This window comes from Apium graveolens, chromosome 2, assembly GCF_009905375.1.
Source record: "Apium graveolens cultivar Ventura chromosome 2, ASM990537v1, whole genome shotgun sequence".
NCBI lineage: Eukaryota > Viridiplantae > Streptophyta > Magnoliopsida > Apiales > Apiaceae > Apium > Apium graveolens.
In genome coordinates, this window is record NC_133648.1 from 65,529,738 (window position 1) to 65,545,994 (window position 16,257).

Here is a 16,257-nt window from a genome sequence, read left to right on the forward strand (position 1 = left end):
ATGTTATCATCTAATGATTTAGAGATGATATGTTATTTAAACCATGCCCTTAATTAACTACATGTTCATATTTTCATTCACGATCAACTGTGTCAATAAAAAGCACTACATGCACAAAATATGTTTTAATTGAGCTGTTGATGTGAATAGAGCCTCATTTCAATCAACACCTACCACATGCCCATTTTATAAAAAAAATTATAAATAATTTTGTGAATCTAGCATTATTCAATAAAAGAAAAAAAACCAATTAGGGGGTGAAACAAGTCTACACGAAAACAGAACACAATTGATAGTCCTAAGGGAAGCAAGACAGAAAATTTTGGGGCCAAAAACAAGTGTACAAAAGAAAGGAAGTGAAACTGTCATGCCAGACAATTATACAACAAAGAAAAAGCAACACATTTCATATCAAGACACTTGACAACCAACACACTTGCACCAACATAGATAGCCCAAAAGCTCGCGAACTTTCTTGGAATTTTTAGGGCCTAGTTCCTGCCTGTTAGCTGCATTCCCCTTGTCCGAACTCGAAGGTGAAGCTTAGTAGCTGCAGCCAAAAACTCGATACACTGAACCGGACTTAAAATCTGAGTCACCTTCCCCACTGTTGCAACTCTCAGAGAATCAGCCCATGTTAACACCGTTTCCATACTCGTCCTCAATCCTCTCAGTACAGTATCAACCTCAACAATCTCACCATCAACCAAATTCTCCATCTTCTTCACCGCTTCCATAATTGCCTGATCAATAGCCACTTTCTCCTGAGTAGACGCCATCTCTTTAGCTACATCAGCTTCCTCTCTTGCCACATTATCCTTCAACATATTCATACGTTGTCGTTGCTGCTCCGTCAAGTCCTCATTCTTAATCACCGTCTCCATCACCTTAAAGGCCAAGCTAGGCCTAAACCCTCCGACCCAAAAGAAGGTTTTCTCAAACGGTGTAAACCAGGTTGGAGAAAACACAATGAAAACATTGTGAGTTGCCATTTCTGATTTTCTTTCGTAATAGAGATGGTAGTGAGATAAAACCTTAGAGACCAAGACAGTAAGATCATCTTCATCATGTTGGTGAATGTTTTCGAGGGTGGTTTGAAGTAGTTGATAGAAATGTTGTTGACGGACTAACCAGCCTTGAAGAAATGTTTCAAAGTCTGTAGAACAGGAAATATTGTTCCTGCTTGGCCCTGCAGCTGGAGAGTTGCTAGAAGACATTGAGAGAGATAGGTAAGTATGATGCTGCAGCAGTATTGCCTATGAAGCTGTTTACTAAATACACACAAAAATAGGTTGCTAATGTGTGTCTACTATACTTAATTGCGAAGATACCTAGGTGTAGACAGTTAACTGTTTACAAGTGGAAGGTGTAGGATGAGATGCTTCTAGTGTTATATTGAAAATTGGGGAGCATGGTGACAAGTGTACGCATGCATGCAATACTAACTTTTTTGGGAGTTACCAACAGGAAACAGCATTAATCACACAGTTCACTCCAGTAACTTAAATTTGGGGTTTTCTGGTATGCATTCTTTGTAAGGGGGCATTTTTGACGTTATCACCTAAAAGCTTACTGTATTCCCACGACCACATCATCTAACAATGTTTAAATTTATTTAATTTTTGTGATTGACCTCTAATTTCTTTTCATATAACTTTGTCACACAGATAAATTTAGTCAAAATTTGAACTTTTTCTTATGAAAACAGTTTTACCCCTACAAAATGAAATATGTAGGATGTAATATATATAGTATCAAAAGATTTAAAAATTATAATAATCATAAATTATTCAATTTTAACATTAAAGAATCTATAACCTACAGTGTTATTCAATCAAGATTTTTTAAAAGTCTAGAACCTTTATTTTACAAGTATTGCATTATTCATAAAGGACTTTAAAAGAGAATGACCTTAATAACCTTTTTTTTAATCTATAACTACATAACTTGTAAAAAAATCGTCTTTCTTTCACAAGATTTGACATAAAATCTAATAACCCTATGAGAAGTCACCTGGAATTCCAATAAATTCAATAGAAATAGTTAAAAGTATGTAAAATTGATGAAAATCAGTTACTTGAAAAAAGTCATTTAAAATAATCCTTAGACTTGAATTACAAAGAATTTCCAGCCAAAAATGGAGAGATATGGGCACGAACTGAACAACTTGGGCTTATAGTGAGGGCCCAGTTGTTTGTCCTTGAGTGCATAAGCCATCGAAAAGAGTCCCAAACACTGACATTATAGATGAGGTGCGGGATCATTATCCATGCTTTCTCTGTAGTATTTAACATTAACCTCAACTACTCCATACAGTCAGATAAACATCAAGAGAGAAGTCTGTGGCTCAATTCATGCTTATCTTACACAAATGCATGCACCCTAAATGTATTACACTACAAAATGACTTGCCTTCCCAAGACAGACCTAATAATCAATTCACGCAATGCAACATATAAATATGGTCGAACTACAATAACATAGATATGTATAGTTCAAATTGAGTGCAACAACATTCTCATAACTCGAAATTAACCAAATGAACTGGAATAAATGCAAATAAAGAGGGTTTCTGGAAAATTCTTAAGGTTGAGCCTTTTTTTCATGTGAATCACATAGGACTAGTTCTTTAATAAAGGAAATAAAGTGTTATTACCAAGATTTATCTCTTCTTAAATCCATATTTTTTCCTTTCATAGAATAGATCTGTTTTAGCACTTCCCAAATTTACTATTTTGGGACACCCATCTCTGTCTTTTTCCTGCTGAGTGCACTCTTTGCAGTAATATGCATCAGAAATTCCTACCCCTCCGCATATAACGCACCTCCCCTGGAAAGATCCGTAGTTGCACTCATCACATACCCGAACAAGTGTACAAGGACGAACATATGAATCACATATTACACACTTGCCATCACATTTCTCGCATAAACGTCCTATAGCAATTCCTGGTTGCTTACGGCACATAATCAAATCGGGATGATGCTTGGCCATTCTTTCTCTAAAGCTTTCTCAAGTTGCTCTGCAGGCATAATTGAAAATACAATTTAAGTATGTTCACATTCAAGGAAACAAAAGAGATGCGGTGATAAATAATGATTAATAATTACCAACTCTGAATTTAAAAACAGACAACGACTAGATCAGTTACCAAGACACTTAATCTGGCTAGAAATGTTTCCAGTTATACCACATTCTATAAGAATTATGCAGTTGTAATAAAATTTCATGAAGAACTTAATTCGTTATTAGAATTTTTGACTATAATTACAAAATTACATTTTAAACCACCCAGGACCAATAACAGAAATTGATCTACTGCAGTTCATTTCTGCCCAAATAATTGCTTCAATAATTAGTTAAGTCAGACAATAGGATAGTCAAACCAACAAGCACAGGCATGGATATATGAACGCTTTCAAAAGGGTCATAAAACATTTTCAGGAAAACTGCATAACAAAAACACATTGCACCACAATATATAAAAACATGCTAATTGTTTATTTACATTCTGTTATTTTTCATGCATATCTAAAACTAAGACTTTTGAGCTATTTCACTCCTAATTTTAAGTGAATGTATATAAAAGATATGATTATGCTGCTTACCGTGAGACTGTAACTATAGCATTATTCACAATAAACTGAAAACTACTTTTGTCCGAAATCCTAAAAAGGGGACTTCCCTTAATTCTAGCCAAGAAAATTGACTTGCCCAAACCAGAAAGCAGGATATCTTGGCTTAGTGACAAGATAAGTTAGATGCCAATTTTGTTGGGGTAAAATAGCTAGTAGCCTAGTAGTGTTTGGTGGCCGGTTCAAAACCTGATCTCTACATATACTAAAGAGCTACTGGTTCAAGCACGCATAAACCAGAGGGTTGAATCGTCAATCCTGTATCTAGAATATAAGATACAATGCCTCTCCCTTTTTGATTCAATAAATGGGTAAAAGCAAGAATTATGGGCCCGCGCCCATGGCGCCAAGCACTTTTTATTATAACCCCCTTTATTCATGTGACGCCCCCGACCTCGGGGTAACCTCAGGAACCCGACCCGGGGACGCCAAGCTAACTACAAACTCGTTATATGCTTACATAACCATAAACTTAATTAATAATATAAAAATTCGTACAACATTTTCAGTCTATAACAAAAGTTTACGATACATTTTAAGACCCTAACTGGTACAAACATAAGTCTATTACATAATTTTTTTTTCATTATTATACTACATATTTCTCGTCATCCACTAAAACCTTAGTTCATCACATTTTTATCCTTTCCCGAACATCCTTCTCCGAAATTCTTTCCCGTGAAAGTTAGTGACATAAAAGAGTGAGCTCATAAAGCTCGGTAAGCATATATCGTATATTTCAACTGAAGTTTATCTAGAAACCAGAATTTCAAATCATCCAATAAAATAAACAACTTTAAACAAGAGAGTCATCGAAAGCTCATCACGATCATCAAGAGTTCATCTTAACATAATAGTTCTCGCAAGATTAAAACGGAATATTCAAGCACGATAAGTTCATCAATTCATCAAGTTCACCAAGTTGGGATCCCGGCCAGCTAAACAATTGGTTTAGCTTGCTTCCAAAAGAAAGCATCATCATCAGTTCATCAAGTATCAGTGCAAGAATACTCATTTTTTTCCAGTAAATCATCAGTCGAATCAAATCAATCATCATTTAAAGATCAAAACATCAACAGTGGAATAGTACAGTATATACTTACCTTAAATCGCTTTTAATACAACTTCTAATACAATTTCATTCTCGAGTCTCAAGTCCCTTTATTCTTGACTTAGTACCCTAACAACATCATTCACAATTCTAAGTGACATAATTTTTATTATTTAACTAAAATCTAAATCTTACCAAGTAAATTCTAATATTTACTTAAATTAACTAATACAAATTACTATAAATAATAATAAAAAAATAATAGAGGAGGGCGTAAGAAGACTTACCAACTTAGAAGTTTTTCTTTTAGCTTCTTCCACCCTCTTTAAAAATAACCCACTTCATTATCTTATAGGTAGTGAAACTTTGCTACTTCTTTTCTTTTTCGATGTGGTACTCAATTTGACAAGTTTTAAAAAAATAATTTTTTTTTCATCTCTCAAGACAAGTCACAAAAGCGGACAAGTAACCCCAAAGGCAAGCCCTGCACACAACAACCTCAAAGCTTGCTCAAGGCATGGTGCACACAAGTGCACTTGCGCCTTGGCCACAAGTATGCTAAAGACTTCCCCATTTATTCTAGTTTATCTTATATTTTCTCCTCAATGTGGAACTATGACATTCTCATATGCTCTTACATCCCAAGTCCCACATTGCTTATGTTTTGAAGAGACTCACTCCCATCTCATCTATAAAAGCAAGGCTTGGGGCAGCACAAGCCTTAGTTAACTCTTGACATTCTTGGTTCCCACATCGAGAGTGAATAGACACAAGGCTATACTCATCTCCTATATAAAGGAACCTATATAAAGGAAGGGGTGGCAAGTAATTTATTTTTAACAAGTGTAAAAAGGATTTCACTCGACTTCTCTAAGTCAATATACTTAAATAAGCTAAAAATTCTTTTTATCAAGATAACTAGATTTAGAGTTTGATCTGAACTAGTTATCTAGTCCCACATTGACTAGATTATGATTCTAAGACTTGCTACAACTCTATATAACTCACACAATGGGTGGTTTTGAGTTGAGAGTTCACAACTTTGAAAGGCAAGTTCAAATTTATCCCACATCGAGGGAGTTTTGAAAAGAACCACATCTCCGCTCTATTTAAGGGACTTGGGTTTTAAGTATTGAAATCATATCAATTTTTATTTGGCTCTACAACCGAAATAATGTTAAGAATATAAAATATTTGGAGCATTACTAATGCAAGGAAAAATTAGTTCAAAATTTTTAAAATGCAAGAAAAACAGAAGGCACTAAAATGTATTTGGATGTTTAAAACATGATAGTATTTCGTCCCAAATCGAAAGAGTGTGAAACTAGTTGTCTAACATTCTCTATATAAGCATGTGTGGGATCTATTTAGGATCACAATTAGTGCACTTGGAACACTTGTTGTTTCATTGAACTAAATTCACTTGTCCCACATCGAGGGGATTAAAGTGAAGGTTCCCTTATTTCTCTATATATGCACACATTAGCTTTGCATAACAAAATAGCATGGCATAATATGGGGCTAATACATGTTGGCTCTTTGAATTAGTTCAAAATTTCATCTTTTCTTTCTTGGGCATCCAACCCTCTATTCTCATTCCTCTTAATCTTTCCGTGTTTCTCTTTCTTTCGTTCATTTTCTTTGGCCCTCGATTAATTTCGGGCCTGACTTGTAGTTAAATTTTATGGGAGCTTCGATCCAAAGAAGCAAACCAACACTCAAAATAAAATAAAATAAAATTTCATACTAAGTATTATTATTATTCAAACAAGTCGAATAATGTAATAAAAGCACTTTATTATATTATATAATCAAAATGACTTGGGATATTACACTTCATCCCTACAGACTCTAACCTCTTACAGTTACATTTATTATCCACCAAACCAACAAACCACATCCAACTCCGAAGTAGGCCTTTTTCCACAACGTACATAAAACCCAAGCCCTACATCTGTTGCGTCTTTGCACGCAAGTCAATACAACAAACACATACTCTTACAAACATCAAGTTTCATATGTTATTTTATACTAGTCGCATTACACTGTGATAGTTGACAGGCAAGCCGCTCGACGGGCACATGATGTTAAACAAAAAAGAAATTACGAAAGCACTAATATGTACTTCATATTACTATTTAAGAATAAAGTTAATGGCAATATCTCATTAAAGTTAATTTTAACCAATTAGAAGTAATTACCCAAAAGGGACTTTCCTTGATGCTCAAATTAGGACAAAACCCACATTATATCTGGAGGGGTCCTAGAGAGACGGACTCGGCTAAAAGGAGCTAGGTAAGTGGTTGTATTAATATTGTTTTGGGGAAGCAGGGGATTCCCTTCAACGTACAACTTTATGTTTAATCAAATCATATAGGTTTGGAGGGGATAAACATTAAGAGCTTGATGGTCGTAGGAGCTATAAGCTGGGATGTAGACATTATTGGAATTTTTTTGACCAGTGGGACAAACAATTAGTCTACAACATTCCTCTATCATAGGGTGATAAAAAGATGGGTGGTACCGGACTCTGGTAGCATATGGACTATGGAGTATATTCAGTCAAAAGTGCATATAAAAGGCTTATAGAAGATGTAACTATATTGATAATTCTGGATTCTGGAAGAAGACATGGAAACTTAGTATACCCCCAGTAGTAAGGAATTCGTTATTGAGGGCTAGTTCAGGTTGCCTTCCAACTTTAACTAAGCTTTAGGGGAGGAGACTGGAGGTTAACAATGTTTGTCCTTTTAGTTCCTTGGCTACTAGTTCACTGAACATTTGCTAATACATGCTTGGCAATTGCAGTACTGAGTTTTACACGCCATAATGCTAATAATTTTGGTAGACTTTTTGAGTATGTTATGTCAAAAAAAGGGGACATGGCTCCTTTGGTAGCTGTGGTCTGTTGGGCAGTAAGGAGAGCTCGAATGAGCTAGTTTGAAACACTAAATGGTCAGTGTTTGGCGTGATTACACATTGCAGAGGATTACCTTTCACAGTTGAGAAGTCTCCAAAATAACGAGATTTTACCTTGGGAAACATTACACAGGTGGATATGTTGGAATCTGGAGGAAACCAGGGGATAATCGTCCTAAGGTCAATCCCGATGCTGCCACAATTTGAGCCAAGTCAATATATGGTATGGGTTGAATTGCTCGAGTCTCGAGATACAGAAACAGGGGTGATCAGGGCTTATGCTATGCCTTATGATGGTGATGTAGATCCTCATTTCGTAGAGATGGTCGCAGACTGGGAGGTAAGGAGGCGCTAGGCTGGATTAAAAAGTAGCAGGAGGGGATCAATGATACGAACAAAACTAATATACTTGAAACTGATTGTCATATGGTGGTTAATGCCATTAGATGCCCTGTCCTTATTCTATGACCTTTTGGGACAGTAATTTTGAGGTAAGGCCTTCATATAGAGTTTAATTGATGCTTCAATACAGTTTGATAAGCAATTTGGGAACGAAGAAACTGATTTTTAAGCTCGCTTTTCTTTATCAAATCCATGTTTTGCTGGGAGGGGGATGTCCCTTTCTGTCAGGATAGCAGTACAGCAGTATAGTAGTAGTGAGTATTGGAGGTCATATAAGTAGCAAGGGTAGTTAAGTACTTTACTATGTCTTTACTTGTAGCAGAAGTTGTTAGCAGTAGTATATATAATACTGGAACTTTGTAAATCAGGTATGCATATTATGAAATGGAACTTGTTCCACAAGTCTCTCTCTTCTCTCTCTAGGGTTTCTCTCTAGAAATCTATCTTCTTCTTCAAGTTATTATCTGTTCTGTCTCTCTCTCTACAATTTCTGACTCCATCTCTCTGTTTCTGCCTCTAATCTGTTGTTTCTCTCTGTTTCTTTGCTATATCTAGCTGTTATCTCTCTCTCATATAACTAGAAAATACCAAAAACAGTTACAAAACTAGTTCACGAACCACCAATTCCTGACAAATTGGTATCAGAGCATCAGATTTGATCTTATACTGCTTTTGATGTGTTCAACACTCGAGCAGATCGAGCTAGGTGATGCAGTAATCTCAGCTGCAAGTTCAGAAATTTCTCAGAAAGTGATCAGGTGTCTGTTTCTAGCTTATCTCTTTAGATCTGTTAAAATTCGATTGTTAATAGCTAGAACTTAAGATGTTTAAGATGTGTGAACTCGTTTTCATTCAAGTAGTTGTTATTAGCTGTTGTTAGTGAAGAAAGGATCTCTGTTGTGAAGTAATTACAGTTCTGTGGAGTTGTAGTGTTGCTTCACAGGTGTTTGAGTAATTGTCTGTGAGGATGAGCTATTATAGGACATTGCAATCCTCCTGTAGATCTGAATTTGAAGGAGAGCAATATGATGAGATGTTGCAACAAATGCAACAACAGATCCAGATGTATACGGAAAGGACTAATGCTAAACTACAGATGATTGAAGAGTTAGTCAACTTAGCAGTGTTGAAGGTGCAGGATCAAAACAGCAAAAATAATGAGTTCATCAATCCTTTTGGAGGATCAAAGAGTGTAGTCGGCAGTCTTTGGGAAAATGAGGCATTAGAGACTCTTAGACACCTCAAGTTGAATTTTCCCCGATATGCTGAAGGTAAAGGAGTAGCTGAATGGATTGAAGATTATGAACTCTACTATGAAATATTTGGAATTCAAAATAGTAAGAAGGTAATGATTGTTGGAATGCATCTTGAAGGAGTGTCCAAGAGTTGGTATAAGAGTATGCTATTGGAAAATTGGAGTTGAACTGGTCAGACTTCTGTAGTCAATTTACAGCAAGGTTTGGTGTGAGAAAATGAATTGTTGTTTGAAAGGTTTAAAAACCTGAAACGGGAGGAGTCTGTAGAATTGTACTGTAAACAATTTGCAGAGTATATGGGATAGTTGAAGGTTAGGATGCCACAATTAACTGAAGAGTACTACATAGAATGCTTTGTAAGTGGTCTTCAGAAAGAGATTAAGCAAGTTATGAAGCTGTTGAGTCCCAGCAGTATGGAAGGGGCCTTCAAAAGAGCTAGATACTGTGTGATGGAAGGTAAACTTGGGCACAGTAAGAAGAATGGCTAGACACATCCAGGAAAATTAGATTCTGTGGTAGCTGTTAAGGGAAAACTATCTCAGATGCAGAGCACAGGACCTGAGACATCACTTGAGGCTGTAGAAGGAAAGACTAGCAATCAAGGCTTAATCAGGAGTACCAAGGATATTCACTGTGACAAGAAGCAGCAGCTGACTGAAAGAATACTTAAGGAGAGTGTTTTGGAGCATCCTGCAAAGGAAGCAATGATAAAGGAAAAAGAGTCAGATTATACACTTACCATGGGAGTTTCAGTTCATGCTATAGAAGGAGATTACAACAATCAGGCTATCACTCTTCCTGGTACAAGAGGAAACAAGGAATTTTCAATATGGTGGATGGAGGAAGCACCCACAGTTTTCTGGATGAAAAGACTGCAGTAAAATTGAGGTGTGAAGTAGTTGAAACAGTACCAATGCAAGTACTGGTGGCTAATGGTAATCACTTGGTTAGTAAACATGAATGCTCAAACTTCACTTGGAAGGTAGGAGATCAAGAGTTTCAAACATCTATCAGGACTCTGCCCTTGGGAAGTTATGATCTAGTGTTGGGTGTGGACTGGTTAGGTTCATCGGGACCAGTGACTTTTGACTTTAAGAGTCTGTTGTTACAATTCGAGAAAGAAGGTAAAGTTGTAACACTACAAGGAAACAACAAACCTGAGAAGCCCAGCCTACAGCAGATGTCTGCCAAAGATTTTGTAAGGAGTTGTGAAAGACAGGAACATGGGCTCATGTATGTCATTTATGCAAATCCTCAGTTAAATGCAAAGCCAGTTGGTGATGGAGAATCAGGTTGTTCTCAGGAATTGCAGCAGCTCTTGAAGCAATATGATGATATTTTTCAGCCACCAGAGGGATTACCTCCACATAGGGGAATTGAGCATTCAATTGAACTAAAAGAAGGATCACAACCCTTCTATATCAGACCCTACAGGAACTCCTTTGATCAGAAGAATGAGGTGGAAAAACTTATAATGGAGATGTTGGATTCAGGAGTCATTAGACCAAGTAGTTCTCCATTTGCTTCACCTATTCTCTTGGTGAAGAACAAGGATGGCAGTTGGAGGTTTTGTATAGACTATAGGAAGTTAAACTCCTTAACCATCAAAAACAAGTTTCCTATTCCTTTGATTGAAGAGCTGTTAGATGAGTTGAGTGAGGCTAAGGTATTCTCTAAACTTGACCTTAGAGTTGATTACCACCAAGTCAGGATGAAAGAAAAAGACATAGAGAAGACAGCCTTTGGAACACACTTGGGACATTATGAAATCACAGTAATGCCTTTTGGCCTTACTAATGCCCCTGCCACTTTTCAGAGTTTAATGAACCAAGTTTTTGCTCCTTATCTCAGGAACATGGTTGTCATGTCGGTCGACTAGTCGCGACTAGTTGACGACTAGTCGACTAAGCAGTATTTGGAGGTCGACTCAACATGTCGACTAGCTGAATGTCGATATTTCGGTCGCCTGGTCGTCGACTAGTCGAGCTGCTCAGTTTATATATTTTTTACTGCATAATTTTTTTTTTACATGCTGCACTACCACATCAAATCACAGTTGTATCAGACAATTGTTATTGAATAATTGTTACATATTTCACATGATTGCAAGTACTTTTTTTTGTTGTACTAAATTGTTAGATGATTGCAAGTACTTTTCTTTGTTATCATTTGTTAGATCTTCTAGCTTTTTAATCATTCTCTCCAAGTGTTGGATTCTTAATTCCTTACAATCAGAAATAAAACATTGTGGAATGAGTTGGAACTTAAAACCTAGAACTTAGAAATCTAAAATACATAATATATATACATTTGTGTGTGTGTATATATATATGTATATTGTATTTTTAATTTATAATAATATATTATTTTTTTGTCGACTAGTCTACGACTAGTCCACGACTAGTCGACTAGCGGGAGGTCCGTCGACTCGCCTCGACTCATCGACGTGACAACCATGCTCAGGAAATTCACATTAGTCTTCTTTGATGATATCCTAATCTACTCAAAGAATGAAAAGGAGCATTTGAAGCAACTGCAGTTGGTATTTGAGGTTATGAGGAAACAGAAGTTGTTTGCTAAGATGCCTAAATTTGAATTTCTACAACCTCAGGTGGCATATCTGGGTCATGTGATTTCAGGAGAAGGTGTAGGAGAAGGTGTGGCAGTAGATGGTAACAAGGTGAAGGATATGCTAGCTTGGCCAGTACCTAGAAGTTTGAAGGCTTTGAGGGGATTTCTAGGGTTAAGTGGTTACTATAGGAAGTTTGTTAAAGATTATAGCACCATTGCCAAACCTTTAACCATGCTATTACAAAAGGATAATTTCCTTTGGAATGAGAAGGCTATTGAAGCTTTTGTGATGTTAAAGAATGCCTTGGCAAGCATTCCTGTGTTAAAGTTGCCAGATTTTTCCAAGCCTTGATGCTTCTAACACGGGCGTTGGGCCAGTGCTCACTCAAGAAGGCAGACCACTGGCATTTTTTAGTAAAGCATTAGGGGTTAAGGGACAAGCAATGTCAACCTATGAAAAAGAATTAATGGCTGTGGTTTCAGCTGTTAAAAAATGGTCACCTTATCTGATGGATAAGCATTTTGATATAAAAACAGATCACTAGGCACTTAAGTTCTTGACTGAACAGAAGATAAGCAATTCATTGCAGCAGAAATGGGTCAGCAAGCTCCTAGGGTACAACTATACTATACTCGACAGAAAGGGCAAGGAGAATACTGTAGCTGATGCTCTTTCCAGAATGCATGAACAACATGCAGATACTGACAACTAGAGGTGGCCAAACGAACGGTTTGGCTCGGCACGATCGTGATTCGGCTCGCCAAAAACTCGTATAACTCGCTCGTCACGTGCCGATTCAATATTCGGCACAAACCGTGTATTTAGACGAAGCGAGCACGAATTAGACTTTGTTGAACCGGAACCGGCCCGGAACCGGCACGCGGTTCTGAACCGGCACGCAGCTCGGACCGGCCCGCGAATTGAACCTCCAGCTTGATTCATATACACAGCTTGATTCATATACACTTGCACTTGATTCATTCTGTTCTTTGATTAAAATAAATAATTTTAATTATTATTATATTAAACACGTGAGATGTGATCATGTAAAAGCTGACAAATTAAAATAATCAATTATTTATGTTGTGTTGTGCTTGCACTTGTACCACCTGGATGTCTATTACACCTTAATTAAAAAAAAAAATATAGCTCGTGTAAATCGGCTCGCCAAACTCGGCATGCCCAGCTCGCCGTCTCCACTCCACAGTTCACACGTGGCAGCAAATCGTCAAATTCGTCTGACTCGTGTAAATCGTGAGCCGTCCACGAGTTGCCGTTTGTCAAACCGGCCCGAACCCGGCACGGCTCGTCCTGTCGTACGGGCCGTTTACGAGTTCATAGTTAAAAAAAACGGTCCGCCGAAAATTCGGCACGGCACGCACGGCACGTTCGTCTGGCCACCTCTACTGACAACTCTAGTGGTGTTATACAAGACAACCATGAGGACATGGTTCATTTGAAGGGGGAAGGGTTGTCAGGATAGCAGTACAGCAATATAGTAGTAGTAAGGAGTATTGGAGGTCATATAAGTAGTAAGGGTAGTTAAGTACTTTACTATGTCTCTCCCTTTACTATGTCATATAAGTACTTTACTATGTCGAACGCGTAAAAGGATCCAATGACTTCGAAAGAATTGAACGAGGAGCCGTATGAGGTGAAAATCTCATGTACGTTTCTGTAGAGTGTCAGTAAGGGTGACTTATCTGTCAACTTTTCCACTATCACCCCCAAAAAACCAAACTCTGCCCTACGTAAAGTTGCCAGAGTACGATTAACCTTGGATTTGAAATCACTGCTTATATACCCGGTATTGGCCATATATTTCATTCTGGTTGTTGCCACCAAGTCTCTTGCAGAAGTTGTTAACAGTAGTATATATACTACAGGAACTTTGTAAATCAGGTATGCATATTATGAAATGGAACTTGTTCCACAAGTCTCTCCCTTCTCTCTCTAGGGTTTCTCTCTAAAAATCTATCTTCTTCTTCAAGTTATTATCTGTTTTGTTTCTCTCTCTACAATTTCTGACTCTATCTCTCTGTTTTTGCCTCTAATCTGTTGTTTCTCTCTGTTTCTTTGCTATATCTAGCTATTATCTCTCATATAACTAGAAAATACCAAAAACAGTTACAAAACTAGATTCAGGAACCACCAATTCCCGACACTTCCAAACTGCAACCTATTTTTGAAGCCGGCGTGATTTAATATATACAATTAGATTGGTTTGAATATAATATATATATATATTGGATAAGAAAAAAAATAGAATTTAGATATATGGTAATAGTTATTTACTAGGAATCTAGATAATTGATAAGATTAGTTCCACAATGTCGAAGATAGAATTATACTCCTATAAAAGAGATGTATATTTTTTTTTGTTAGAGGCTTAAATTGAAGTTGAGATTATTCTCTACTGAATTGCAATAAGTAACTTTGTCCCTTTTGTGGTTAGGAAATCGTAGGGATAGTGGTTCTTTAGCGTTTAATTTACCTTAGTGATGCAGGACAAGTATTGGAAACAGTGAATTTTCAGAAAAACAAAGAAAACGTGAATTTGGATGGATTAACTGTAAAAACTTTACTCTCGTAAGGTGACTCGACTGCAAAGAACCATTACCACTAATATAATTAAACTTTATAATAAAATTCAATAAAATCTATACCTAAGTAACAACAATATATAGTAAGACTTTTTTCACTATCAAGCATTAAACTACTATGCACACAAGCATAACACTAGACTAAGCTCTCTATATCCCAGAATGATCCTGCCCCACAAACTCTCAAGTAGCAATAGGCCCTAACCTCAGAACTCCTGACTGCTAAATTCCTCAATCCTATATAAAATTCAACCAATCTAATTCAGCATCTCTAGAACTGGTTCTTGACCATATGACGGAGTTTCATCCAACTATTTTATCTTTATAAATATATGTCGCTAGCTTTTCATATATAAAAGTATTGAGCTTCTTCCGGAATAGAAATTAAAATAATGATTTATTTATAGAAAAATAGTAAGCTTCTTCCGAAATGAAAATAAAATACTGATTCATGGATGCACTAATACCACTAGCACAATGGAAAATTAAATTGAGATCCCTTCAAATATAAATCCTTATATAAACTAAATAAACAAATAGTTCCTTCTATTGTTTTCCATTAATTTGTTTTAATTTATCTTATTAATGATCTTTCGTTGGGTTCCGTTATCAATTCATTGCATTGTGTTTACGTGAGATGATGACATGATTTTCACCAACAAAATTCTGAGCTGAAACCAGGACTCCTAAACCACATTCGCAAGACCTAACTCATAAATCAACCGAGTACACGAGAAGAGCCTAGAATGCAATGAAACTTCAAAGTACAAACACAACATACACTACTAAAAATGAATATAAATTGCCTAATTTTCGCAACAAACTTAAGTATCTAAATCGAAACAGATTAAGAACATATAATAACAACATAATTTATAAAAACAGCAGAAATTGAAGCAAAATTAGGCATCAATTGGTGTAATTACAACTAAACCCTAGATTGAAATTGATGTATGTAGCAACAGAAACTGATAGATAAACAACATATAAGATAGATGCATACATTATACATACATGGAAATGCTAAAAAAGGATTCTAACCTTTGGTTTTGCTGCTGCTGCTGATTTTTCACAGGATACCCGAGTATATTACTTCACGGGCTATATTTGAGCTTTTACTTTTAATTTTTTAGAGGTTTTCCTTCGTGATTTTTAAGTAGATAAATAATAGAGCAATTTTGATGAAAAAATAAATATGTACGGGAAAGTCACATTACACCCTTTAACTTATATTAGCTTAAATTCCGTGCTTAAATTCCATGTGATTTACGATTCCCGTTAATATTTAAATTTTTTATTTATTTAGTTATATTATAATTTTAAAATTATTTATATAAATATATAATAATAATAAATTTATGAAAAAAATAATAGCATAACTTATGATCGTAGTTTTGTAGGATAAGTATATTATATTAAGTAATTTAACAATTTAGTAGTTTAACGGGGATATAACACTTTTTTTAATAATAGGATAAATTGTGGTTGTAGTTTAGTACAATAAGTAGACTATGTGTGTATTAGTTTAATAATGTAGTAGTTTAGTAAATATATAATACTATTTATTTATTTATTTTTTTAATAACCAAAATTAGGGGATAACCGTTGAACCAAATTATACGACATTCCGGTTATTATAGTATACTAGCTTAAATTCCGTGGCTTCCTGTTAATATTTAAATTTTTTATTTATCACATCATATTATATTTTTAAAATATTTATATAAATATATAATGATTATAAATTTATAATAAAAATAATAGGATAATTTGTGCTCGTAAATTAGTAAAATAAGTAGAATATATCTAGTAGATTAA

At 35.8% G+C, this 16,257-nt stretch overlaps 3 protein-coding genes across 3 annotated transcripts; 1 reads left to right on the forward strand and 2 right to left on the reverse strand.

Moving 5' to 3' along the window:
* Window positions 1-233: 233 nt before the first annotated feature.
* On the reverse strand, window positions 234-1,383 carry LOC141705970 (protein RESPONSE TO ABA AND SALT 1-like). The gene has a single exon (XM_074508824.1). It carries the CDS (start codon window positions 1,215-1,217, stop codon window positions 492-494), a length of 726 nt encoding a protein of 241 aa, XP_074364925.1. The 5' UTR covers window positions 1,218-1,383; the 3' UTR covers window positions 234-491.
* A 1,071-nt stretch (window positions 1,384-2,454) lies between these two features.
* Window positions 2,455-15,620, reverse strand: LOC141707477 (PHD finger-like domain-containing protein 5A). Its single transcript, XM_074510658.1, has 2 exons — window positions 15,481-15,620; window positions 2,455-3,023 (listed from the first exon to the last, which is right to left on the reverse strand). The coding sequence occupies exon 2, from the start codon at window positions 2,993-2,995 to the stop codon at window positions 2,663-2,665; it is 333 nt and encodes a 110-aa protein (XP_074366759.1). The 5' UTR covers window positions 2,996-3,023; window positions 15,481-15,620; the 3' UTR covers window positions 2,455-2,662.
* On the forward strand, window positions 11,720-12,187 carry LOC141690344 (putative mitochondrial protein AtMg00860). The gene has a single exon (XM_074495136.1). The coding sequence runs from the start codon at window positions 11,720-11,722 to the stop codon at window positions 12,185-12,187; it is 468 nt and encodes a 155-aa protein (XP_074351237.1).
* Window positions 15,621-16,257: the final 637 nt, after the last annotated feature.

Coding starts and splice junctions, on each gene's coding strand:
- LOC141705970 (XM_074508824.1), bottom strand. CDS start 1,217: ATGTCTTCTAGCAACTCTCCAGCTGCAGGGCCAAGCAGGAACAATATT.
- LOC141707477 (XM_074510658.1), bottom strand. CDS start 2,995: ATGGCCAAGCATCATCCCGATTTGATTATGTGCCGTAAGCAACCAGGA.
- LOC141690344 (XM_074495136.1), top strand. CDS start 11,720: ATGCTCAGGAAATTCACATTAGTCTTCTTTGATGATATCCTAATCTAC.